At 42.9% G+C, this 25,470-nt stretch overlaps 3 protein-coding genes across 4 annotated transcripts; 1 reads left to right on the top strand and 2 right to left on the bottom strand.

The window, feature by feature from the left end:
* Window positions 1–726: 726 nt before the first annotated feature.
* eps8l1a (eps8 like 1a) lies at window positions 727–8,359 on the top strand. 2 transcript variants are annotated; one of them, XM_053444023.1, is made up of 14 exons: window positions 727–1,001; window positions 2,244–2,352; window positions 2,497–2,555; window positions 3,439–3,571; window positions 4,038–4,126; window positions 4,209–4,283; window positions 4,358–4,506; window positions 4,597–4,806; window positions 4,985–5,093; window positions 5,461–5,628; window positions 5,740–5,857; window positions 5,982–6,144; window positions 6,727–6,859; window positions 7,225–8,359. In XM_053444023.1, the coding sequence occupies exons 2-14, from the start codon at window positions 2,244–2,246 to the stop codon at window positions 7,309–7,311; spliced, it is 1,602 nt and encodes a 533-aa protein (XP_053299998.1). In that variant the 5' UTR covers window positions 727–1,001; the 3' UTR covers window positions 7,312–8,359. The 2 variants fall into 2 exon arrangements, with proteins under 2 accessions (XP_053299998.1, XP_053299999.1); XM_053444024.1 differs by having other exon boundaries at window positions 732–1,001; window positions 5,488–5,628.
* On the bottom strand, window positions 8,089–10,920 carry nme4 (NME/NM23 nucleoside diphosphate kinase 4). The gene is made up of 5 exons (XM_053444025.1): window positions 10,595–10,920; window positions 9,626–9,756; window positions 9,445–9,546; window positions 9,187–9,299; window positions 8,089–9,083 (listed from the first exon to the last, which is right to left on the bottom strand). The coding sequence occupies exons 1-5, from the start codon at window positions 10,722–10,724 to the stop codon at window positions 8,963–8,965; spliced, it is 597 nt and encodes a 198-aa protein (XP_053300000.1). The 5' UTR covers window positions 10,725–10,920; the 3' UTR covers window positions 8,089–8,962.
* Window positions 10,921–12,419: 1,499 nt separating this feature from the next.
* On the bottom strand, window positions 12,420–24,528 carry xpo6 (exportin 6). Its single transcript, XM_053443467.1, has 24 exons — window positions 23,771–24,528; window positions 22,614–22,704; window positions 21,849–21,961; window positions 21,300–21,497; window positions 21,004–21,163; window positions 20,400–20,477; window positions 19,770–20,301; window positions 19,190–19,316; window positions 18,967–19,076; window positions 18,689–18,797; window positions 18,439–18,531; window positions 17,779–17,848; window positions 17,531–17,690; window positions 17,288–17,380; window positions 16,158–16,302; window positions 15,884–16,033; window positions 15,511–15,700; window positions 15,248–15,403; window positions 14,916–15,030; window positions 14,616–14,787; window positions 14,255–14,416; window positions 14,059–14,157; window positions 13,524–13,754; window positions 12,420–13,055 (listed from the first exon to the last, which is right to left on the bottom strand). The coding sequence occupies exons 1-24, from the start codon at window positions 23,771–23,773 to the stop codon at window positions 12,954–12,956; spliced, it is 3,459 nt and encodes a 1,152-aa protein (XP_053299442.1). The 5' UTR covers window positions 23,774–24,528; the 3' UTR covers window positions 12,420–12,953.
* Between the last annotated feature and the right edge of the window lie 942 nt (window positions 24,529–25,470).

Here is a 25,470-nt window from a genome sequence, read left to right as displayed (position 1 = left end):
ATTATTACCTCCAACAAGGACGTTATGTTTGTCTGTTTGTCCGCAGGAGTTCCACATAAACTACTGGACAGAACCCATGCACCATGGTGGACGGCTGCGATATGAGTCAGGGAAGAATCTATAAACATTTTGATGTTGATCAGGATCAGGAGTTGGATCCAGGAATGTTTTTTTCACTTACTTTAACATTTCGATATGATGTTCTTATCTTAGGGTTGACAATTTCTCAGAGAAAAATCACGAATGTTTTGGGTACTAATATTTATGAGTCTGAGCTATTTGGTGCAGATCCAAATAAAAACAGAGATCTAGTTAATCTAAATGTGGTTTCATAGAGGGTCTGTTGGGCCTTAGTGGAGGTTGGTGCCATTCTAGTTTCACAATGAATTTATGTTCAGTTAGTGGCTACATAGTCACAAAGAAAAGTTCTTATAAGAAAGAACATTCAAAATAAATTTTTAAGTTTATTTAAATAGCAAGTTTCAAAGCAGCAGTCACAAAGTGCTTATTTAGTTAGGCTCACAGAAATAATATAATTTCTCCTTCGAGAAGAATCCAAAGAATTAATAAATGATTCATTTCCTTTTATTGTTGTTTACTCATCACATTTATCACCTCTTTTGTTATTATGTCTCGAAACTTGACGTCACTGACTGTGTGGAGGAGGTGACGGGATGACATTATTGCGCTGGCATGTGCTGCAGATTCCATAAGCCCCAGGCAGAAACGCCTGCCCCAGGTGACAGGAAGGAGAGGCCCACAGAGATGCAAAGAGAGGTGGGAGGGCCGCAGCCCTCATATGTGCATGAGACAGTCAGAGGAGAGTGAAAGCAGCGAGACAGATTAACTGCGTAAGGAAAGGCCGACTTGTTTTTCTTGTTCCTGCATATCTCTGGAAGGTGGGACGTGCGCATGTCAACAGCTCAGATCAGAGCACAACCAACCCAGCACGAGGATTGGTTTCTGTCCCTTGGATTTAAACGCTCAAACAGCACCAGAAGGTACAGTGATGGATCGAGATTTCAGGACTCAACTCTGTGTAAACTGTGTGTGTGTGTGGGTATCTCTGTGTGTGTTTGTTAGAGACAGAGGGAGAGAGGGAGAGATGGAGGGAGAGAGAGGGAGGGAGAGAGTCTGAGAGAGAGAGAGAGTCGGATGCACCTGTCGTGTGAAGGACAGCTGCTTCATGTCAGTAATACGTGGAGACTTTTCAAGAAGCTTAACTTCATCTTCACACATTAAAACATCCAATCACTTGCAATTGCATGATGGACTTTGATTATAATTTGTGAACGTGTGAAAAAGTCTGCATTTTATTTTCTGCTCTGTCCACATGTTGGAGGAGAAGGAATGACAGGAGGAGGAAGATGAGGGGAAAGAGCTGAGATGTGCATAAACTCTGTGGGTTTCATTTTCGGCCTAAAGAGTTTCTCTATCAAGTTTTGGTGGTTGTGTCATCTGCATACCACGCACCTGGTCACAGTGGTTTTTCCTGTCATACTGTTTGTATCCGTCACTTAAATGCAGGAGCATGTGAGAATACTCTGCATTCTTACGATCAGCGTGTGGAATGTGTCACTATCAAGCCCTCGCTCGTCTCATCTTCAATATACGATATTCAGGTGAAGCTGAGCTGAGTGTTAAAACTCTATCAGATAATTTTATTTTCATATGTAAATGTTGAAGATTTACATTAAATGCTAATAAGATAATGTCCTGATAATTACAGCGGGCTGATACAACAATTAGGCAACAAGAAATACCAAATAAAGATGTCACATAAAAGTTGGTATGTTGGCAAACATTTCTCTAAAAAGGTTTTATTTTATTTTAGGTAGGTAAAATTTAGGTAGGTAAAATTTTTATTTTACCTACACATTATTTCATGTGTTAATTCTGTCAGGCAGTAGAGTGGTAGAGTGGTTAGAAGTGATCCCTAACAACTAGAAGGATCTTTTTTTTTTTTATCTGACCCTTCTGTGTGGAGTTGGGATGTTCCCTCTGTATCTGGGTGGGTTTCCTCCTTCCCACAGTCCAAAGACATAGTTTAGGGTGATTGTAGACTTCTTCACGTGTGTGTGAGTGTAAATGATCTACATACTGTTTAGTTGTTTGTCTCTATATGTCCGCCCTGCGATATGCCATGCAGGGTGTAGGCTTTGCCCAAAATGTCAGCTGTGTTTGGCTCCATGGATGTATGTCTGTATATGCTTGATTTTCCTCTTTGCACCTGCACACACCAGATGTCTGCCCCACCTCGGGTGGCCCCGAGAAAGACCTCAGGTCTCAGGATCGTGATGCCTCCAGGAGAGCGGCCTCCTCCCGGCAGCATGTCCATGTACACAGTGTCTGGTAGGTACACTCATCTGATCAATGTGCATGACCATGTACTGTGGATCTCTGAATACTACCTTGGAGCTCACTGCGGCAGCCGGGGTGTTTCTGTAAATGTGTTCATTTTTGTTTTAGTAACTTCTTTGTTCTCCCTCCGCTCAGAGAATGGTGCCACCGAGGAATCAAATCATGCAACTCAACAGAATGCAGAGAGCGAGGTGGTATGTACTCGCATAAACAGTTATTTAGTTGTAGATAAGTTATTCTTATATATATGAAAGAGGGGAGAGAGAGAGAGCGAGAGAGCGAGAGAGAGAGAGAGAGAGAGAGAGAGAGAGAGAGAGAGAGAGAGAGAGAGAGAGAGAGAGAGAGAGAGAGAGAGAGAGAGAGAGAGAGAGAGAGAGACAGAGACTCATTGTAAGTGTCATAATCTTAAAGTCAAATGAGATCATCTCCTGTTTCAGAGAATCTCAGCTAAAGTATGTAGTCCCATCAGGTTTCTGACAGTAGCCCTCATACAGCACCTCGGCACTTCCCTGACAGAAACTACTGTCTACACCCGAGAGAGAGGAAAAGGGTGTTATGTTGCTTTGTTTTAAAACGTTACGGAAACAAAATGTATCACAGAGGGAAGATATGAAGGAAATGTTTTTTGAAGTGGTTAACGCAACATCTTCAGCCAAGCACATCAATAAATGAATTATCTACAATCTGCTACTGCAACACAGCAAATACAGGTTGTAACTTTCATCCTGTTTGCTCAGCTTGTGGTTAAGCTTGTTTATTGGATTTTATTTCATGTTAATGCAGATGTGATGTTACTCTAATCGACAAAGTTTAAGAAGTTTGTGTATTAATCAATAATATTTTAAACATTAAACATTAAAAAGCATTACATTTTACAAATCACAGATTATAAACTATAGGATTACTTATTTTACCTCCGGGTTAGAGCATTAGTTTACATGCTGAATGCATGGGTGTGTGTGACTTTCATGTTAGTGTCAACTTGTTGCTTTTTTAAATCATTGGGATGTGTTTGCGTTATTAAAAATAAAACTGCCATGAGTTGCATGGAGGATAAACAGTTTGTGTCTTTATCAGGAGATTCTGAACCACTGCTTTGACGACGTGGAGAGATTCATGGGGCGGCTGCAGCAGACGGCCGAGGCCCAGAGTGTTCTCGACCAAAGGACGAAGAAGTCAAGGAAGAGCAAGAAGAAGCCGGGACCCGATGGTGAGAGGATCCTACCAACTAACTGTGGTTTTCATGGTTTCATAAAGGAAGATTAAGAGGGATGCAGGCTACAGATGGAAAGTAGGAGCAGGAAACTGAAGGATGAATATTGGCACAGTATAAACAGGCAGGCTTCGGAAATTCAGATAAATCTGGAATGAATGAAGCTGGAGCCAAGTTGATTCTGGAGGATTCAGAACACAACTATCATAATATTTAAAAGAATAAGATTTCATCAGCGTGTGTATTGATTTATTTGCAGGATTTCACAAAAAACACTCAACAGATTACTATGAAACTTGGTGGAAGGACGTACCCAGTGGTGAAAATGGGTTCTGTTATATTTTACTTCCGAAAACCACAGTATATCATATGCACGTGACAATAACAGTCACGTGTGTGTGGTGTGTAGTGGTGTATAATCCTATTTAATTAAGTTGTGTTGGTTGTACTCTCCCCTGTGCAGATGATTTGTTGACCATGAAAGCGTCTCCTCCATCAGAGGAAGACTTCTTGGACGTCTTTCAGAAAATCAAGTACTCCCTCAGTCTGCTGGTGAGATTACACTAGTTACTTGAAACCAAACCCTGAGTAACTGCACTGGAAATGAAAATGAAACTTGTCTTTGTGTGTTTAGGACCGTCTCAAGTCGTCCATCTCACAGCCTGATGCCTCCGACCTGCTGCATCACATCTTTGTGCCTCTCGGACTAGTGAGTCTCTCCAGTATTTGATTCAGTGCTTTTTCTTTCTGTGAAACCAATGCTGGTGACCTTCTCCTTCACAGATGGTGAAAACCACCGGAGGCCCAGCCTTAGCAGCATCCGTGGTCAGTCCTGCTATGACTAGCGGCGCCGTGTCACTGCTCCAGGAGCATCTGGCTGGAGGGGAACAGGAACTCTGGACTTCATTAGGGTCTAACTGGACTTCCTCATGGTCTGTGTGTTCATGTCTCTGTGTTTAAATGTGGGTTCGAGACTGTGTTGTGTTGAGCTTACCAAACGCTCTTTCCCCCTTTTTTCCCAGTTCGAACCTTGATGTGTCTGCTGGTTCATATTCGCCTGTCTTCCTGGATGGATGGCAGTCGCAGGCCCGCGACTCAGCTGGGCAGCCTCTGGAAGATCCCATCGCGTTGCAGCACAAGCAGGATGCCCTCAGAGAAAGGAGACAGCCACAGACTCTGCAGAAAACAGCTCGACAAGCAGCAGAGGGCGCCGGTGAAGGCACGGATGAAGTGTGAGTCTGTAGACAGAGCAGGGCCTAGTTACATAATATACTGTGTGTAATAATGTAATGCACAATGACAGTCAAATTCCAAATGGCTGTAATTAACACTATTAAATGATAATATGACTAATTTGTGTGTCTCTCAACAGATTCAAATTACTGATATCTGACTCCATTTTCATTTCAGAGAAGGCAACGGGCTCCCACCAGAGGGAGAGAGGTTCTACTGCTGCAGCTACGACTTTGTGGCCAGAAACAGCAGCGAGCTGTCTGTGCTACAGGGAGAAACACTGGAGGTGAACACACACACAAGCAGATGGGCACTAAGGGCCCAACAGTCCCCTAATGAAACCACATTTAAATTCACTAGGTCCGGATTTTGATTTGGACAAACACTCATATCAGGCCCCTCAAGATCCATGGAATATTCTCTGAGAAATCAATATTGAAAATTCTACTGTCTCACAAAGTTAAAGAAAGTTAAAGAAAATTCTGGATCCACCCTCTGCTTCGGATCCACAACAACATGTTATATGCCATCCTTCAATCTGTGTTTCACAACAATCCCAGTAGTATTTCTTGATCAAATCTTGGGGTAACTTATTGGTGGAGGTCTTTATACTATATATAATATATATTCTTGGAATATGCCACAAACCTCAGCTGATTCGTGAGACCTCCTCTCTTCAGGTGGTTGAGTCGGCGGCCCGATGGTGGAAATGTCGGAATCGCTTCGACCAGATAGGATTTGTTCCCCACAACATCCTGGAGCCTCTGTCTGCTCTGAACAACACGGGGAGGGACAATCCACTGGTCCGCAGGGAGTCAAGGGTACAAGTACACACACAACACTACTCTCACAGTCTAATGCCCGAAACACTTCACACACTGTGTGCTTTTAACCCATTTGACAGTTTTTATTCCATCCCTGTTCTTCCACAGATTGCACTTTCCCCTCCAACAAACTACTTCTCATTTCCTCCGTCCAGCCCGGATGGGACCAGTCCTACTGCTGCAAGCCCAACGACGCGCCCACAGAGCGGAGAGGAAAGTGACAGAGGTAACATAGGATACAAATATAAAGAAGGCCGGTTTATGATTTCTATATTTGGAGAAATGTGACATTTTGACCCAACTTATTGTGTATGATGCGTATGAGTATGAAGTTTTGTGTGTCTTTGCAGTCCTGATAATAAACGATGAGCTTCTGCTGCGGCTGGCTGGGAGAAAAGAGTCTGTCCGTCCACCGGTGGTCCCTCGCTCCCTGGACACTTCTACTTCCCTCAACTACCACTCGCCCCCTGCTGAGGTGGAGGCCTGGCTCACCGCTAAGGGCTTCAATCAACAGTGAGTGTCCCCCCCCCCCCCCCCCGAGCTGGAGACGTCTCCAGCTCGGGGAGACTCACCTGGAGGCTGATTCAGCACAAGGCCACATAATCCTGTCCTCAAGATCCTTAATTATGAGAAATATCACGTCCAACATCGGTTGTGTATCAAAATCAAATCAAACTTATGCCTTTGTTACACTAAAGGTTTTTGAAATTAGAATTATCCAGATGTGAGACGAACCAGCAAATCTGATTTTATTGGTCTAAATGGGAGTCAGATTTATGGAGGTAGTATGTATATTTATAACCAGTAAGTTGCATCACACTTGCTGCTAATCTGCACAATAGCGCCCTCACATGTCGACAATGAACAAAGCAAAAACAGTGAGCTGGATATTTGCAGCATTAAGTGCAACAACCAAAAAGAAGAACATAATAAAAGGAGAATCTAAAAATTTGTAATTTCAAAATTGAAGCTAATCTTCTAGTTTCAGTAGCTGGATTCTTCTTCACGACATTATTATTCAAACTGGTGATGTTTTGACGATGACAAGTGATCCGACCCCAGCAGTGACTCTGTTGCTTCTTTCTCCTCCGTCAGGACGATTCAGGGTCTGGGCATTTTAACTGGAGCGCAGCTTTTCTCTCTGAACAAGGAGGAGCTCCGCCTAGTGGCATCGGAGGATGGTGCAAGAGTCTACAGCCAGATAATGGTGCAGAGGTCGCTTCTCGAGGTTTGTCTAGTGTTATTGTACTTTGTGTGTGTGTGTGTGTGTGTGTGTGTGTGTGTGTGTGTGTGTGTGTGTGTGTGTGGTTAAGCTTGGGTCGATGTGTCCTGGGCCACTTGTTTGTTCAGCCTCGACTGATAGACTTACATCATTTCAGCGCGCTGCCTTTGACCTATATTGACTACATTTACCTTCCTGTTTACAAATCCTAAATACTCAATAAGACTTAAACACCTAACAGGTTAAAGGTCAGAGCCTTCGTGTTCTTGGTCTGACGTCAAAGTAATATCACAAACAGTGTGTTAATCATTTGACCTTTACCATCCAGACACTGGTTGACAATTCAAATGAAATGTCTCTTTGGTTCTCAGGATGTGCACAAAGCCACGGAACTGGAGGCGGTGATGGAGAAGCAAAAGCAGAAGATCGGTGTGAAAACGGAGGGTGGTGCATTTTGACCGAGCCCCTCCACATCCGGAGATGCAGCTGCGGCATCAAACATCAGTGGACGTACAGGTGGTGTTGCTCGTACAGCCGGTGGCACAGAGGCACGTTTTAATTGTGCGTGTTGTTGTGTCTCTTCTGTGCCAAAGATTCTTGGACAGGAACGAGCCGTGTTCACAGTAAGAGTCTCTTACTAATACTCTTATATAGAAATGAGCTTTAAACTCCTCGACAGTATACTAACATTATTTTTTTTTTGTATTTAGTGAAATATATAATTTAATATAACAGATGCATACAGTTCTATAGTATGCAGCCATTACTCACAGTGACATTGAAGAAGAAACGAATAATTACAATGTGGAATACAATTTACACTAAGCTTATTCTGACACTTTGACTTCGTTCGGCCGTCTGACTGAAAGCTTTACGATTTCAGACCTTCAGATCAGTTTAAGGTAGAAGCAGTGTGAGGGTTGTGAGGTGCAGCTGTGGCATGGAGGGAGAACTGCAGGTTGTCTATTATTCGCAGGGTTGTTGGTGTGGCTCCAGCTTTACTGTTACCTTAAAGACAGTGGCACGGACGCTGGGAGTCGAAATACAGTGGACACACACTACCTGCGTAGTAAACAGAAAGATGGACACATCTATGCGATGGCGTCTTATGAAACTCTGTGATCCGAGTCGGAGAATCGACGAGTGGCATTTAGCGAACCGAGCCACTGAGGGAATTCATGACTGTGTTGGGACCAGACTACTTCAGTCAACAGTAACTTAGGGCATGAGCAGTCTTGAGTGAATCATAGTTTTTATTGCATTAACGTCAACTTGCATTGAGACAATGTTTCTTGCTGCAGAGAAATACACTTAAATTATTGTTCGTCATAAAAACACAATTTCAATCTATCAGATTACAAATGTTGCCTTGTGGTACACATCCGATCAGCATGTATACGAGGGATATAAGGGATACGTTGCTGTGGATGTGGCAGCTTAAACAATATATATATTTTTGTATTACAGCTGTGTTTTCTATGATTAAAATATATGATAAAAAATGTATGTGAAGAATTATGAATTATTTATTTCACAGATGACAGTGAGAGAGTGCAAAATGAAAGCTCAAGTCATTTTTCAGCTCTTTAAAGGGATTTTAAAAAGTAACACAGCAGATGGAAGCAGATGCTGGCTCTCTGTGTGTGTGTGTGTGTGTGTGTGTGTGTGTGTGTGTGTGTTCACCTGAGGTTAACTGTTCCAGTGTAAACACACGATTCCTGACATTGGTTTACAATCTGCTGTTCACCTGTTTATTCATATTCTGCTCCACGGTGGTTTCAAGTTCAATAAATGGCTCTTTATAATAACACTTAATACTCCTATATTTAATACCCTAAACACAAACATATCAGATATCATTTGTTAAATATAATACAAAGAATATTACAATGTACTCACTATTCATCCACAGCGAGTCTCATGAAATTATTGATAAACATAAATTTAAGCTGAGTGCATAGCTTGAATTTTAAAGTTATTAGTAAAAACTCATCTACTTTATAAAACAAATCTTTGTGACTATAGAGTTAGTGCATTTATTTTTTGGGGCAGGAACACTGAACTGTTTTGAGGTACCACGAGTGATTCTCTTTGCTGTCAGCTCTGTCTTCACAGCTCACAGGTGAAGGTCTGGTCACAGCTTTCCCAGTTCAGAAGCTCTTTACCCTGAAACCACAGCTGGATCTCCCTCTCAGCCCCCTCCCGGGAGTCACTGGCATGGACCACGTTCCTATGAAGGACCAACATACAGTACATCGTTACTCCAAGACGGACACAGAGAAAGTGGCTGTTGGTATTACCCAACCGTGACGCTTAAAATCCCATCAGGTTACCTGCTGACATGAATGCTGAAGTCTCCTCTGACTGTGCCGGCCTGGGCCTCCGCTGGGTTAGTGTGGCCCACCATGATGCGTGAGGTCTGGATGACATTGTGCCCTTCCCACACCTGAGAATGCACATTAAACAGAAGAAGTGTAGCACGTTTTTTTTCTTCGAACATTCTGCACTAGGTGTGAATCATTTGCTTAAACAAAACTTTCACCTCCATCAACCGAATGCAACAGTAGAAATGATAGAAATGATGCCCTCACCATTGCGACCACCGGCCCTGAGGTCATGTAATCTTGCAGACTGGGGTAGAAGGGCTTTGTCCTCAGATGACAGTAGTGCTGAGCCAGGAGATCCTCAGACACCTTCACAACACACACACACATGTCAGATGTTGCACTTTACTCAATCATCACCCAACGTGGTCCCCTCAGACTCTGGTACCTGTAACATCTTCAGACCAACCAGCTTGAAGCCGCGCTGCTCAAACCGCTGCATTATTTGTCCTACAAGACGTCGGTGGACTCCATCGGGCTTCACAGCGATGAGGGTCTGCTCCCTGACATCTGGCAAACCTGGTGGGACAGAACAGCAGCTGATCAGCAGCAACAGCATCATACAAAGCATAATATAGATAAAGACGATTATAGAGGTGTTGATGCATATTCAAACACTTCACAGCAGAGAAACACACACACACACACACACACACACACACGCACACACACACACACACACACACAAAGTGGTACAGGCACGTCAGATATTTTGGTGGGTAACGCACAGATCAGAAGCAACACGGTGCACGAGCTAATGAATGACAGCATGCGATCAATTACACACACGTGACCTGACAGGAAAAGTCCTGATGGAGTTTAACTCTGGGTCTGTCCGGGCTGTGCTCTGGTCTACATGTTGGTTGGATGTTAGTTTCACGTTGAGAATGAAGTTCGCCTGTTGTGCCGGATGATCCTGCGCCTTGCGCGCTGAATGCGCACCGGCTTTGGCCCAATTACGCACAGCGCAGGGCACAGTTTCTCCACCAGCGCCGTCACCCACATGATCATCACTATCTTCTGCACCCCCCCCCCCCCCCCCAACCTAGTTCCAGTTCATGACCCCGTGAGTTTGGCAAGATAATTTGTTTTGCAAACGGCCCTGCGGTGTTTGGAGCAAGTAAACGTTGCGTCTCTGTGGTGGAAATTACGTTTAACCAGCAGCGATATATTTATTTGAATCTAAAGAAATCCAGTTTGTATCTATGTCTTGGACGAATTGACATTTAGAAGGATTTCCCTGCGTTTAAGAGGAGTTAGAGTCGTATTTAACTGAGGTGCCCAAAGACTAGAAAATGTACAAAAGCAAATTCTAAGCCTTTTCTGACTTTTCTCGAATAGAAGTTCAGTCACTTACTTGATTTGCTCCTGCGTCCGCTTAGCAGAGCGGTTGCAGACCTGGAAACCAGCTCTTTACTGGTTTCTCCATGTCTCCAATAAAACGCTCGTGTGGTTCCCTGAAGAACGCACCTCGCCAGCACTTTCATGTTCGGGTCTGTGTCCCGTGTCCCCTCCGGAGACAGAAGTCAACGCTGCTCAATCACCACTCACGGGACTGTCCCACCTGATTGTAGCTCCCACTGAAACACACTCAACTCCAGTAATGGCCCATGCGTCAGCTGCTCCTCTCGTTTCTCCACAATAACTTTCCCCGTTTCAATGCAAACATGCTGAGAATGTGACGTCACACCCCCCAAGTCAACAAGAATCAGTAAGGGGCAAGCTGAAGTGTGGCACAGGCACATCTAATACATGATCAGTAGACAAAAATAAAAGGTATTAAAATGGAATGCATAATAAATATTATTCAAGTTTAACTAGACCTTATTTTGAAAAAAAAAAAAAAATGATTTGGGAAATCGGCCGTATTGAAATACAGTACATAGTGGCAGCGAAAGTAGAAAACAATAAAACAGATGAAGGAGTGACACCAGAACTGTACGCAGCGTCTCAACCATCCATGCTCCGGAACAATCAAAGGTAAGCAAACGTTCACAAACTGGTCCCAATCTGCATGAATAAGTCACAAACAGTGGTAGCAAAGCCTCCAAACAGAGTGGTAACAGAGTGGTAACAGAGTGATTTCAAGCTTCAGTTCAATGACACAAAACAAAGGCAAAGCATTCACAGCATTTAAGCAGAATGGATTAAGAATATTACAAATAAATCAGCCACATAAACGAGCATGTTTCACGATACAAGTGGGGAAATACAGATCAATTATTCTTGGTGCTCAGAACAGTAGCACGCTGATAAACATTCATAAACTACATCAAATATCCCTGAATAAGTCACAAACAGCTGCAGCAACTGCCTTTACAAATCAGTGTCTGTTGACATCGGCAGTGCCTCTACGAGCTGCGGCTGCCACTATTAGAGCTTCCTGTCTCTCAGAAGAATGACATGTCACAATGCCCACGTCAAAGATTTCTGATGTTGCGGTCGTGGCTAAGCCTCTTACTATAAAATCTGTTGCAGAAACAGTTGAATATGTCAAAGAGTAGCCTTTGTTCTTTTTATGTCAGAAGTTGTAAACACAGATGTGTCCTAAACCAGCAGATGTTTAATAGGTGAAATTGGTAATGACCCTGCTCTTCAGTTCCGACAAATACAGCATCGAGAAAGTTCTTCATAATACACGACTATCACAGTGAATTAAGTATTTTTATGAAGTTGCTGGACTTGCAAGAGCTAATAAATAGTAAATGTTGCCTGACCGTTAGTCCATTTATGATCTTTCTTAATCCCTAAAACTGATGGATCCTAAATATTCACATTATGCAACTCCATCCTGTCATCATTACACACTTCATACTTCTCTTAGGCTCTAAAGTAAAGCAGGTTAACGTTATTGTTTTTCGTGCTCGACACCACAATCTACTTTCCCTGTGACCAATACATTTGTTTTAAATTAAATCACATGAAAGAGATTCTCAGTATTTAAGACATTCAGGCTTGTTTAAAAGTTCACTCAGCACTAGAAAGTGTAAACTTTTACAATGAATCTATACTGTACAATACATCTCTACAAAATTAAAATCAGAAAATAATTATTATGATTCAGCATTTGAAATAGTTGAATTCCAGTTAATATGAAATTCAACAGTGTCAACGTGCAGCAAATGATTGTAACACTGTCAGAGCACATCGGGCAATAAATCATGAATTATCCAACACTTGAGTTTTACTAAAAAAGCACTTTATTTAAATCAAGCAGGTTTTATCTTTGTCAGAATGGAATGATATGAAAGATCTTAAGTTGAGAGTCCGTCTCCTTTGGAGATGAAAACAATTGAAGGCAAAAATGAATAAAAGCAGGTATTTTAAAAAACTCAAAATGAGTTGAAAGTGCTCAGTCCCAGCTCGGCCTGGTTGCAGAGGCGTGGGAGAGAAGGCCTGGCTCAGACTGCTCCAGGTCTGGGCGACTGCCGACCAGGTTTACATTTCTTGCCAAATTACCATTGGCAATATACAAGGAGGGCACTGCTTTAAAAAAAAAAATAACGCGCCAACCTTCTACAGTAGAAATCAACGAAATTAAACATCAGCAGCATCCTCAACCTCCAGTCACTCAACCATGAAACGTATGTGGTTCCGTCCCATCACTCTGAATAGAAGGAGCGACGCTGAGCTGGAAAGGAGTGTTGGGGCAAAGTGGTCAGCACAGGCAGTCCTTGAAGATCATAGATGATGTGTGGAGTGGTTCAGTCATTGTGCTATAGCTTGATGGTGCCAGTGGGCAGGCTACTGTTACACAGTCTGTAGTAGCGCAGGTCGTTCACCAGCCGCTGCACGCTTTGAGTGAACGAGGGCAGGTCCTAGAGAGGGGAGAGAAAGGTTTACCAGATATGAATTTACAGAGGGGGACACGAGTTGAGACTGGTCATAGTTAAATAACATCCAGTCTCACAGCAATGAACAATAAATGCAATTATAAAAAACCACAGGCTCCACCTCTTTTTTTGTTAACTTGTTGAGGGCTAAAAAGATTAGGATGAAAATAATTTTCAATTCAAAGCTGGAATGTGTTGCTTATTGACAGCAGTGTAAAATACTGCACAGTATTGACATGCAGACAATCTTTTAAAATGCCACTGTAGTGTTGAGTTGTTATGAAGATTCATGTCCATGACCAAACAAAGTAAAATTTAAACAAATCAAATCATGTAAGAAACAAACGGTTCACTCAGTCACCGTTTAATGCAACACTTTTGCCAAAAGGAAGTTAAATACATTGCCAGGGTTAACGATTGGTGGACAAGATATCGGAGTAGCGACATTCTTACCTGTTCAAGCTTGAAGTTGCGTGCAAGAACACCTCGTTGGCCGCTGTCTACACCCTGGGAGCTGTTGAGGAACTCTGGCATGAAGGCAGAGTAGAAGGCATCAAAGTCCACGGAGGCCATGTTGTAAATAGCGAGGACGATTTCCTCCTGAAGAAGGTCGTGGCTTTTCTGGAGAAGGACCTGCAGCAGCACGTTGATGAAGTGGAAGAGCATCGAGGTCCGGAAAAGCTTCTGAAGCAAATTAAAAAGAAAAGGAATGACAATGGAGTCTTTACATTGTGAACAGAGTAAAAAGGTTATATTAATTAGAAAAGTGGTTGTTTTTGTTTTGCTCTTATGATCACTAATCAGATTTCATTTGCCAAAAAAGGGAGACAAACGCCAAAAGAGAAAAACATTTAAATTTATAGCAAATATACTTTTCTCAATATAATACGTGAAGGCAAAACTTACAAACAGCAACCATAAGAGTGCAAAAACAATGAGTTTGCATGATGATATACAACACATCTACCGACACAGAAGCTCAACTCACTCTGTGATACAACTTGTGCTTGCTGTTCAGCGACTCCAGATACGAGAGATTCTGCTTGAAGATGTGGATGTCGGGCTGCAGGAACGACTGTCCGAAAGCCTGGAGACCATATTTCAACACAAGTCAGGGAAGGAAGTCAAAGAAATATAGAACACCAGCGGTATAAAGGTTTGATGCTGTGACTGTGGACACTGACCTGCATGGCAGCTGTGAACTGGGCTTCGTTTTCCATCGTATCTTCGGCAGCTCCTCTTTGGACACTTGTTAAGACTGACGTTTTAAAGAAGTACCTCCAGTTTTGGTGAAGTATTTGGTAAAGCAACTCAAACAGCTCTGCCTTGACGTCTGGTGAAGATCTCTGTCAACGGGTTTCAATGTACACCATCAAAACAACATCATTATGAGTGTGACACGTTTTATTGTCCGATTGTTCCAAATAACAGATTTGTGACTAGTGTCTGGTTTCCACAGACAATACATTCTTATCTTTTTGATAATATATGTTGTTCCACAATATTCACATTTACTGTCTTAGCCTGATGTGACCACTAACTGACCTCTGCCACCACCGGGTAAACCTGCTCCATGCACAGAGAGAGGATGCTGGGTAGGAAGGGCTTGAAAGCTTGACCGGGCTCCTGCACCACCACCTGCAGGATTTTCAGGAACTTCTGTACCACTCTACACCCGGCACTGCCCTCTTGCAAAATACTGGCGGCCAGCTGTTCCCTGCAGCACACACAAGTGATAAAACATTCATTTGTGTTAAAGAGCGATAGCAGCATTATGCCCGAAGCCATTTAGAGTCTTTATCCATCCAAGCAGGATGTAATACTGCTGGGACCAGTTTCTTTTACCTGGTGAACATGCTGAGAAAAGTGTGGATGATCTGTCCAGTGAAGGCTACACCCATCTGGACTCGCAACGCCTGAAACAGCGTCAAGAAGAAGGCCAGCATCTCATCCGTCACATCTGGGAAAGAGAAATGACCATGAACAAAGCTGGCCAGTCAGATGTGTCGTTGTTTGTTGAGAACGTGTTTTATATTAAAATTTATTTATTATTACAGTTTCATTGCAATCAACTACAGAAAGTCTCCTTGTGAAATGTAAGTTAACGGAGCTCCACTTAAATCAAATGTCAAGTTTAATCTTGAAATGGGCAGCATGACTACAGATGAGACACTGACCTGGCTGCTGAATAAACACTGGGAAAAGGCTGAGGGACACTTGGACAGACTCCTGGAGATTCTGGTAACAGATCTGACGTGATTTGGTGGATTCCCCGGAGACGCTGTCCACCATGTCTCTGAGCACAGGCAGGGTCTGCTGTATCAGCGCTTTCACTGGAGTGAGAAGAGCGGGACAAAACACAATTAGGAGGAGGAAAAGGAATGACAGGGCATCAAATAATCAGACCAGAAAAAGAAAGATAAATAAAATCTAAACTGACTGTCATCCACTGCGGGTTGCCGAGGAGTGATGTTCACCGTTCCTCTTAAATTACAATATTCCCGCGTGAGGGCTGCCATCAGGCTGGCGTGGTTGCTGGAGCGAGTTTGCCACTGCTGCTCATTCTCTGGTAAATTTGGCCACGGGAGCAGCAGCATGTTGGATAAAGCCCGACACACCAGCATGTGCGCCTGGGTGGGCAGAAAAAACACAACAGTCATTTCAAGTATTAAGAACATTGAAACCTTTTAGATCCTTTCTAAATCGACTTTTTGAAAATGTTTGGCTTGTGTAGTGAAGTCTTTAATTTAAAGAGAAATTGTGGACTAAATATGAAAAAAAGAATATTCAAGATAAAAGAAACAAACATTTACCTCTTGGGGAAGTCTGCGGGTCCGACTCTCTGTGGTAATGAGGTTGAAGATGTTCTGAACAGCTGGCAAAGTGACCAGGAACACTGGCCGCACAGTAGATGTGATGGAAACCATCAGATGGCACGATGAAAGCAGCAATTTCTCAGGTACCTGGAGATAAAAGCAGAATTATAAAGTATAAAATCATTTGGCAACAACATTCTGCACTTTCTTCTTTATCATGTATGCTAGTAGCCACCAATGACATCATCAGAGAGAGAGTTAGAGAAGCTACCTTGGTTGTGATGAGTGGGCTGCTGGCCTCAATTGTGGATGTGATGAGGTTGATGAACTGGCTCTGGTTTTGACTGTGGACTTCACTGTAGAACTGTGCAAGCCAGTGAGAGTAGGCTTGCAAAGCAGCAAGAGCCTGTGCATGTCTGCAACAAACAAAATATGACACAGGGTTAAAACATTTGCTGCTCTGAGACATGCACTGAAATCTGGACAGTTTTCTGAAATGCCTGGGCTACACGTGAGAACGCAAATGTCTGACTTTTTCTAGTAGCCCCTTAGTAAAATGTCAGAGTGAGCTCATGTGAGAATAACAGAGTGTTGACACGCAACGGACATGAAATAGGGAGAAAACAAATGTCTGGGTGAAAAATAGAAGCAACAAGCGAAGACGCAGACAAAGATGTTAACTTGGAAAGACGATGCGATTCAAGAGCTTGCCAGGATAAGGGCCAACACCCGTGTCAATGTGCTATATTCAAAAACAGGTGCGCTCTGCCGCAGAATTCATGCGTCATTTCCTGCATCCTGCTGCTCTACCCAGGCTCCACCCCCCCCTCCCCGAACACTATGGACATTTTTCTGTTGTCGTGAAGCCCTCTGACACAGGGTTAGGGTTAGACACAGACAAGATCCTGCTGTCTTCATATGCGAAAGGAAAACCAGAAAGTGTCTGGACCCAAATTTACAGACATTTGTGGAGATAAAACACTTGTTTCTTCTTTGTAAAAGCTTCTCCCAGTTTGTTTTGAATTTTCATTGATAATAATGTTTGGTTTATTTATGAGGCAATTAAATATATTTTAATAGCTTTGCCGCTGTAAGGATCAAAATTATTCTCTCTTCATTATGCAAAATGTAAAGACAAACAACGGAAGGCAATTTCAGCAGCACTATGCAAACAGCCGCAGCAGCTTTCTAGCTGCTTTTATTCTGACAGTGAAATACGACTGTTGAGTTTCTAAATTCACAAAAACATCGCAACTGTTCTCACACACACGCACGAACACGCACGCACACGTCCCCTATGTGACACTGTGCTCTATAACTGAATGGTATTGTATTTTATGACCATTGAGTCCCATGGTAAAAGACAGGGTTTCATTTCTTATTAAAACATGTGATACTCACACGTCAGTGAGGTCAGGCTTGAGCACAGAAGGCACAGCGGTCTCCAGGTCGTAAAGGCTGGTCCGAGAGCCATAACAAGTCACTTCAACCAACCTTGAAAAAGACAAAGGAAATGCTCATTATGACATTTCGGTCTTTCAATTATACAAAATGAACGGCAAAAAGAAAATGGCGGTTTAACAACATTCTGAGACATAAATCTGGTCTCATGTTGTAGGTACAATGTTATATAGAAGCACAAACCTCTCCACCACGGCCAGGGCATCACTGAAACGTGCAGCAAAAACATCCCCGATGAAATGCTCAGCCAAGCGTCCGACAGCTTGAAGGAGGGAGCTGAGGTCCCTGAGAGAACAGTGAAGGCGGCGGCAGTCGTTCTCCGCAGAGATATTCAGCCTTCGACCTGAAACACAACAGAGCATTCAAACATTTGAATCTATGCGAGTAGCACCATTACATGGGGCTGTGCCGAAAGCAAAAGCAGTACATACTTGAGCCAGTGGTGACAATAAACTGCTGCAGACCCAGGTACACGTCCAAATTTTCTTGAAGCACTGGAAACTTGAGAGAGGAAAGAGGAACAAGGAGGAACGCCGTCAAAGATTGGTTCTACATTTCTCAACATGAAACAATAAAATCTGCAGCCATGTGAAAATAATTCAGTGTCTTTCGAAAGAAAGAAAGACCCATTTTCTATCAAGACAAAAGTGAAAGTCATAATTCTACATTCCACACATGAAGTGTTATGGTCACAAGACTTGTCAGATCTGTAGAAATGCTCAACACGTGGCTGGATCATCCTTCTAGGAACTCATGTTAGTTTGAAGTCATATGACTGATATTTTGTTTCACTATGAGTTAACTGGTCAAATAAATTGAGGAAATGTATTGTTGTTGTGGTTTGTTTAACAGTTTCCGACGTGTGAAAACATGTGAAAATGTGTGAGCTGATAAACAATCTTATAAACTTCAGGAGTCAATATTGCTGCTCTAATGTTTTGGCGAGCTGGAGTGTGTAATGATGTTTGGAATTCATGTTGAAGCTCCTGTTGAAGGACACTTGCTCAAGTTGGAATAAAAAAAAAATATATACAAATACAATGCCTAAATCCTTACAATATGTCAATGTGACACCAACAGCGACCTCTTACCAAAGTAGAGAATGCATGGGATGGGAGCAGCTCCATCACCTTGGCAACCACCTCCAGACTCTGACGCAGGTACTTCTGCCACTCGGTCTGTTTCTATGGTTACCAAGTAAAGAAAAACATTTAGTGAAAACTATAAACAACTCCCTAATTTTACTTTAGACTTCCTGTGGCTAAAAGAGACACACCGGAATTATTAAATAAAAAGTTGCAAATGACAGACTGGAATTTACTGTGTGGGAAATGTTCTTACATCATCATCCAGCGTTTCATCATCCAGCTCTTCCAACTGGGCCTGGTTGTATCTGAACTGTATGCGATTCAGAACTTCCCTCAACAGAAGAACCAGGGCATCTTTGTACCTGTTTAACCACACATGATTATATTAAGAACGACAACACATCAGATATCATGTAAACTTAATTATATTGTATATAGTTGCCTTATGAGATTAAACATTTCAGCTCACTTGGCGTTTGAGAAAAACCGTTGAGGTTTAATAGGTATAAAAATGCTTCCTGAATCACTTACCTATTCAGGACACTGTCTCGGTCTGATAGTCTGCTTTTAATTTTGGTTGTGAGAAAATCCAAAAACACAGTCCAAATTTCCAAGCAGGCAAAATAACCTTCGTGGGTAGGCTGAAAAAAATATAAAACATATATTTATATCAATGAGAGGCAAGCCTGCAGGGAATCTCAAGGAATCGACACAATGTAGTGTAGTGCACAAACAACCGACTTATTATCATTACCTGGTTGAAGGTGTACTTGAAAAGAAGGGAGAGAAACTCTACAATTGGAAACTGAGGACTGGACTCAATCCGCCTCAAGTGAACACTGACAAACAGGCGCAGAAAATCAGTGAACTTTTCCAGGTAACTGCAAGAGGAAACAAAACAAACCGTTAATACACCACGAAGATCTTGCACTCAGAAGTTACTTCACTGGTCAATAATGACGTATCATAACCTTAGATACATGCTTTTCCGTATGATGTCTGCAAAGGGTCTTTTTGAAGGACGACTTCAGTTCCTGTTTACACTTTGCTCATTTTGTGTTAAATGATACAAACAGTGCAGGAAATTTCTTCACATGTGATGTGTTACAGATACAGTCAACGTAAAAGTTATGTTTCACAAGTCTACTGAGTTGGATTGTGTTCTAATTTGGTGGTTTTGTCAGTCTGCCACGTACGAAGATGTATTTTGCTTCGTCATACTGTAAGCTTGACACTTACATTTATATAAATTACCTTACACATACACTATCATCTGTTACAGGTAAGCACTAACAGGTATGCACGCACAAGCACCAGTAGACTAAGGTCCATACCTCTCATCAAGTTCTTCTAGGCGGTTCTTGACCGTATGGGCATTATTCTCTCGCGTCAGCCTCTGCAGAAGAAAGAAGGTCTGCTGGAACATGCGCAGCAGGTACTCCTCAAAATCCATTGGCACACAGTTCTTTGACACCAGTTCATTGACACAAGTCATGGCGAGTATGCCAAGCCGGGCGCGGTCCACCTTGCTGCCCTCACATTGCTGTCCGTTTCGCCCTCCCCCGTTCGATGTTGGTGCCATTGTCCCAGAGTTAAGCTGGCCATTAGAAGAGGAAGAGTTGGAGGAGATGAAGGATCCCATCTTGGCCTTTGTGTGAATATCACAACCGAAACGTGCAAAATGGAAAATGGAGGCCAGCAGGGTGGGTGTGATGCTTGTGGAGAGAGGGATCCAGCTGAACAGGTGGGCCAAACAATCCAAAACAAGACAACAGAGCTGCTGACTCTCACTGTCCAACGCTGACATGGGCTGGCAGAGCAGCTTTGAGTATTGGCTGCCCTGAAACAAACTGCCCAGCAATTCCACTAAATGGATTAAAGAGACACAAAGTGGTCCGGTTAAATCCCAACATTTCAAATCAAATCTTTGCATTTTAAAAGGAGCTTAAGAATGATTTTCTCACCACTTTCCCCTGAGGTGGGTGAGGGAGGTGGCGTGGAGGTGATGACACTGTGCTTATCCCAATAGGTCTCCAGGATACCTGCAAAACAAGAAGTCAGGCATAGTCAAAACCACATATGCTGACGGCTTTCCACCAATACATCTGAGCCTCAGCCTAACTCTACTTCAGGCAGATTTGATCTAAAGTTTTGCAATTAAAAAGTTGAATTAAACCCAAATTGCAGGTTGCCATATTGGTGGTTTTAGCTTGTCTGTTGACGGTAGGCCTCAGTGTGCAAAGGGAATTGGAGTCCTTTGCATTGCTTGCAATATGGGACACAACAGTGAGGTCACCCAGAACAGGGCTGATTCAAAAATGCAGCGACTGGTGCTGCTGAAAAATTGTTTTGTATTATTATTATAATTTGGTTGTATCATTTACACGTGTGGAGGCAAGACATTAAAATGGTCCACCCCTTCAAAGTGAAAGCAACAAAAAACTGTAAAGGACAACCTTGTGTTTTGCTACAGAACACTACATGTGGCCCACCACAAACTACCACCAGGCACTTTTAAAATTTCTATTCATATCAGGAAATCATGTTGCACAAAAAGGTTGTTCTCACCCGTCAACAGTCCGAGTAGAGTCGGTACCTGCTCCAGCAGCAGTTTACGCAGCTCATCTTTCCTCGCAACACTCAGATCTTCTCGAGGACATGCAAGTTCCTCTGATGTCGTTTTCAACATCACCAAACCCAACTGAGCCATAGCTGGGGACTGGATCAACTGTAGTTCACAACGGAGACAATGGAGATAGAAATTACTGAATTTTCACTATATACAACCGATGAAAAAGCCGATGATGATAAAAACCCAGAGCACAACACACTTTAATTGCATAAAGGACGAGAGTGGGGCTCACCTGAAGGGTGTTGGTAAAGAAATCGTGGTAGAACATTGGCCAGTCCTGGCGACCGATGTCCACGATGACCTTGCACAGTTTGTTACGTATGAAATAGGGCACAGATTTGTGCTGAGCCAGCAGGAGTTTGGGTAGACAGTTGCGAATCTCCATCTTGTCTTGTGAAGCTACACCAATCCACATTTTGTTCACCAGGTTCTGAAAGTAAAAGGGAACAATCGATAGTCAAAGATGTAGAACATGATTTAGACTAACCCTAACCCTAATTCCTGTAATTCATTTATCAAGAAAATTATATAAATAAAACAATTTTTTATTTAATCATCATGTCATTGGGGTCAGACTTATCTCCCACAAAATGGATGATACATTTAACCAACTCATTTTGTAGAACTAAGCAAATGAGGAAACAAAAAACTAAATAAAGCTAATGTCATACGATCATTACCCATTAAGCATTGTATTTCTCTGTGTAAAATTTTAGTAAAAAAAAAGGTCCTGCAGGGAACAATAAATCCAGAACATGCATCTTCCACCTACAGGACTTACTTCAAATACTGTGAGGCTGTACATCATCACATACTCATTCCGAGTATTGGAGAGGAAGAACATGCAGTGCCGCCAAGCTCCAGTCTGCTGCGCAAAGTTATTCAGCAACTCCTCTGCAGAGAAGAGGAAGTAGGTATGATCACAGAGGTATAGGACAATGTAGTACTTCACTTGCAGACAGACCGAAAGTAACGCATCACAAAACAGGAAGAGTCTTAAAAAAAAGTGACACAAAAAAGTGACACCAAATTATTCCGGGTCACATTAAATGCTCCACTGTGAGAAACTGTCCAACAGTGAATTTAGACAATAACCAGAGCCCTTCGTTTTGTGATGTTTGCAGCCATATGCTGAAATAATTTGACTGATTTGGTCCCTCAACCAATCTGCACTCAGTAACCCAATAATAAAAAGTGAAAACTGAGTCGAGAAAAGTCTGTACGGCTCTTAAAAGAAACTGAAACATAACATTAACACAAGTATTAAAACCCTTTGTCTCAACCCTTTGATCAGATGCTTCCCATTTCCATTCTTCATCTTTAAATTGGTTCTACACTTCAATGGTTGGACAACATGATCTGGAAAAGGCTCACACACACACACCAGTCTATATAAAAGGTCTCACAGCTGAAAATGCATATCATAATAAACAGAAAGCAACGAGGTCAGAGAAACTACCGGCACAGGTCACAGCCAAGATTGTGCCGGGGCACAGATTGAAGGTTTTAATTTCATGTTTCCCACTTCACTGATCTACTGACTTACCAATTTCTCTCTTTCGCTCATTGGTCGTGCAGCTGTGAAAGAACTCCGTCATGAGGCTCTCCAGTGCGCGCAGCGATGACTCCTCGGAAGCCTAGAGCATAATAGGAGATAAAGTTAAACATAAATGAGCACACATAAGATAGCCACTTAACAATATGCATGATCCGAAGCAGTGGAGGCTCTATTTTTCTCATAAGGATCTACACATTAGCGTGCGAGAAATCAAACCGAGACCAATATCTGTCCATTTGACAGATGAAATTCAGGGAAGTGCACGTCTTGCAGTGTACGTGCACACTAGATGCTGAAGTGCAAACCAGTCACAAGTCTCCACAAACACCTGATCGTGTCCAAAAATCCCATTGTCACCGTGAAGATAACAACATTCCAGCATTTATGATGATATCTTCTTCGTTGGCTCACAAAGAATGAATGTGTGCACGTGCAGAGAACTTCATCAAGCCGTCTCGCAGACTAATTTGAACAGACATCAGTTGGCATTAGCAGATGTATGTCACCATCTTACTCAGGCTTACTGAGGTGGACTGAACCTATCTTCAGAAGCCAATGCCTGCACACTGCTATAGGTTGTTACAGCTGGATCCCTGCACATGTATCAGTGGCGTTCACGCTTAAGCACGGCCTGGTGGAAGTATACAGTTCCTGGTGAAGGCTCTCGGTGATAAACACAATCAAATAGCTGTAGGTATAAACACTGGGCTTTTGGCAGCTGGAGGAGGTTTGGCCTCGTCTGGCGAATAGAGAGGAGCGATGTGGAAATGAGGCTCCGCGCAGCAGCTCCCGTGGCAGGCGGCTCTGAATTCCTCAAATACGCCACAACTTGCCGAGGCTCAACACGACTCGGGGCAAAATTTTTGCGTTTGCAAGATGGGCGTCTAGTTCCGTGAAATGGCTTGAAGAGCCGTCACGTCCCATCAAGCGGCCCGCAGCTCTCTCAAACCGTTACCTGACCTGTCACACAGACACACACACACACTGGCATGTGCCATTAGCGCCATGTGTTAACAGAGTATTAATAAAACGTTATGTGTTCCTGTGAGAAGCCGTTGCACCACGTTAGCTGTTAGCACATGGGACAGGAAGACATGGCCAGTGACAGACAGGGTGAAGGGGGAGACGCGTGGACTCGTACTCACCATGTTCAGCGGGCTCAGATGCTTCCTCGGGTTTACTTAAGTCTCGGCTCAATTACACGAATGAGCCAACATTAGCTACCTGACTAGCCAGATCTGTAGCTAACGTTAGCTACGGTGCTGCTGGCTAACGAAGCTGCAGAGGGGGCTCATCGTGGGTCGATCCTCCACACACACACACACACTCACACAAACTCACTAACTCACTCACACGCGTCAAGCTAGCAAATGTTAGCAATAACACGTTATGTTTTTGATCTCGCCCGCGATAAAACGCGTACTCGCTCGAACAAGTACACAGGCAGCGAATCAGCTAGCTCGAGTCGGGTGGGCTCGGCTGCATCGTCGCGTGATTCCACTGGGTTTATTAATCTGTAAAATCGGGGTCTGCGGGACATCCACCACCGGAGAGATCCGTTAATTAGCCCCCGAAGTCAAAACGTCTCGCGGCTAATCACTCGCCCAAAAAAGTGGTGCAGCGGATGGCTAACGCGTTAGCTTCTCTACAGGGATGAAGACATCGCGTTTTTCGTTAGCTTGCTGTCAAAAGCGGAGACACGCGTCCACGAGCGTCGGGCGCCTCCGGCCTCGGTGCTTTTCTTTTTCTTTTATAGCGCGGGACAGCGCACAGGTTCCCCGGACACGGGACGAATGAGCGGCGGCACTGAGTGTGTGGTGGTTGAAGGCGCTGGCTCCTGTTATTGCTGGTGTCGGTGCTCAGGGCGGCTCAGCAGCTAACAGCCTCCTGTTACAGCTCCGGGCTTCGCAACTTCCTCTTTCGCTGCAGAAACCAACCAATCACAGCGGCCCCGGGGTCAAGATGCTCACGACAATAAGAGCACCACATCCGGCTATGCCTTCAAATTACAGCATTTTAAAAATAGCAACTAATAAAGAAATACTAGGAAACGAGAGAAAAGGTAATTATTTTATAGGCAAATGTCTCTAATAATTTAATGCTACTAACTAGATCTTGCCATGGCCTGCCCCCTGCGCTTTTATAATTTGTATCACTTTCTTTTCTGTTTTTATGCTTTTCAAAAATGTAGATTATTTTACTTATTTTTCTTCTACATGTCATTTTAACACGTTCTTACTTTTTTACTTCAGATCAGATGTTTTCATTCTTATATTTGTTGTATGTTAGGACCCTGCATTTCGTGTATGAATGGTGCTATACAAATACAGATTAATATGATTACTACTACTACTACCAATAATAATAATTATTGTATTATTATTTTATGAGCATTTTGCATTGTAGTGACAATAATAAGCAGTAACAAGTGAAATTCTCCAGTGTGTGCTCAATAAAGTTTATCACATCTTATTATACAAATTCCATTAACAAAGCAACATTTTTCACTTCACACTGTCTTTTCTCATATACTAAACACCTACAGCTGCCATTATCATAGCTTGGTACAAATCTATACATTCAAGAGAATCAAAGATATTACAGTCAAAAATAAACTGATACTAGATAATTATTTACCATTTTGGAAAGATGAATGCGTTCTACTAATATGTTCACAGATGTACCTACTGAGTACCATGAAAGGTAGTATACACTATGGACACCATTAGTCCAAAAGTTACAGTCCGTGATATTGCAGAATCTAACAATGACGCTTACAGAACATGAAGGGCAAAGTCCACCCGCCCACGAAACCACCAGGAAGCTATCCATTGTTTAGTTCCTC

This window comes from Pleuronectes platessa, chromosome 16 (assembly GCF_947347685.1).
Source record: "Pleuronectes platessa chromosome 16, fPlePla1.1, whole genome shotgun sequence".
Lineage (NCBI taxonomy): Eukaryota > Metazoa > Chordata > Actinopteri > Pleuronectiformes > Pleuronectidae > Pleuronectes > Pleuronectes platessa.
The sequence above is the reverse complement of the archived record's forward strand: the minus strand, read 5'-3'. Positions and strand labels throughout refer to the sequence as shown.

What these genes read in the sequence shown, in the direction of transcription:
- eps8l1a (XM_053444023.1), top strand. Translation starts at nt 2,244, where the DNA reads ATGTCTGCCCCACCTCGGGTGGCCCCGAGAAAGACCTCAGGTCTCAGG. An exon ending in AGAATGCAGAGAGCGAGGTG is followed by an intron (nt 2,556 to 3,438) that starts GTATGTACTCGC and finishes TGTCTTTATCAG; the next exon opens with GAGATTCTGAACCACTGCTT. An exon ending in CGGAGAGGAAAGTGACAGAG is followed by an intron (nt 5,858 to 5,981) that starts GTAACATAGGAT and finishes GTGTCTTTGCAG; the next exon opens with TCCTGATAATAAACGATGAG.
- xpo6 (XM_053443467.1), bottom strand. An exon ending in TGAGCGAAAGAGAGAAATTG is followed by an intron (nt 21,962 to 22,613) that starts GTAAGTCAGTAG and finishes TCTTCTCTGCAG; the next exon opens with AGGAGTTGCTGAATAACTTT. An exon ending in TTTACCCGGTGGTGGCAGAG is followed by an intron (nt 14,417 to 14,615) that starts GTCAGTTAGTGG and finishes ACCCGTTGACAG; the next exon opens with AGATCTTCACCAGACGTCAA.
- nme4 (XM_053444025.1), bottom strand. Translation starts at nt 10,724, where the DNA reads ATGAAAGTGCTGGCGAGGTGCGTTCTTCAGGGAACCACACGAGCGTTT. An exon ending in CAGGGCCGGTGGTCGCAATG is followed by an intron (nt 9,300 to 9,444) that starts GTGAGGGCATCA and finishes GTGCATTCTCAG; the next exon opens with GTGTGGGAAGGGCACAATGT. An exon ending in TTCAGCATTCATGTCAGCAG is followed by an intron (nt 9,084 to 9,186) that starts GTAACCTGATGG and finishes GGTCCTTCATAG; the next exon opens with GAACGTGGTCCATGCCAGTG.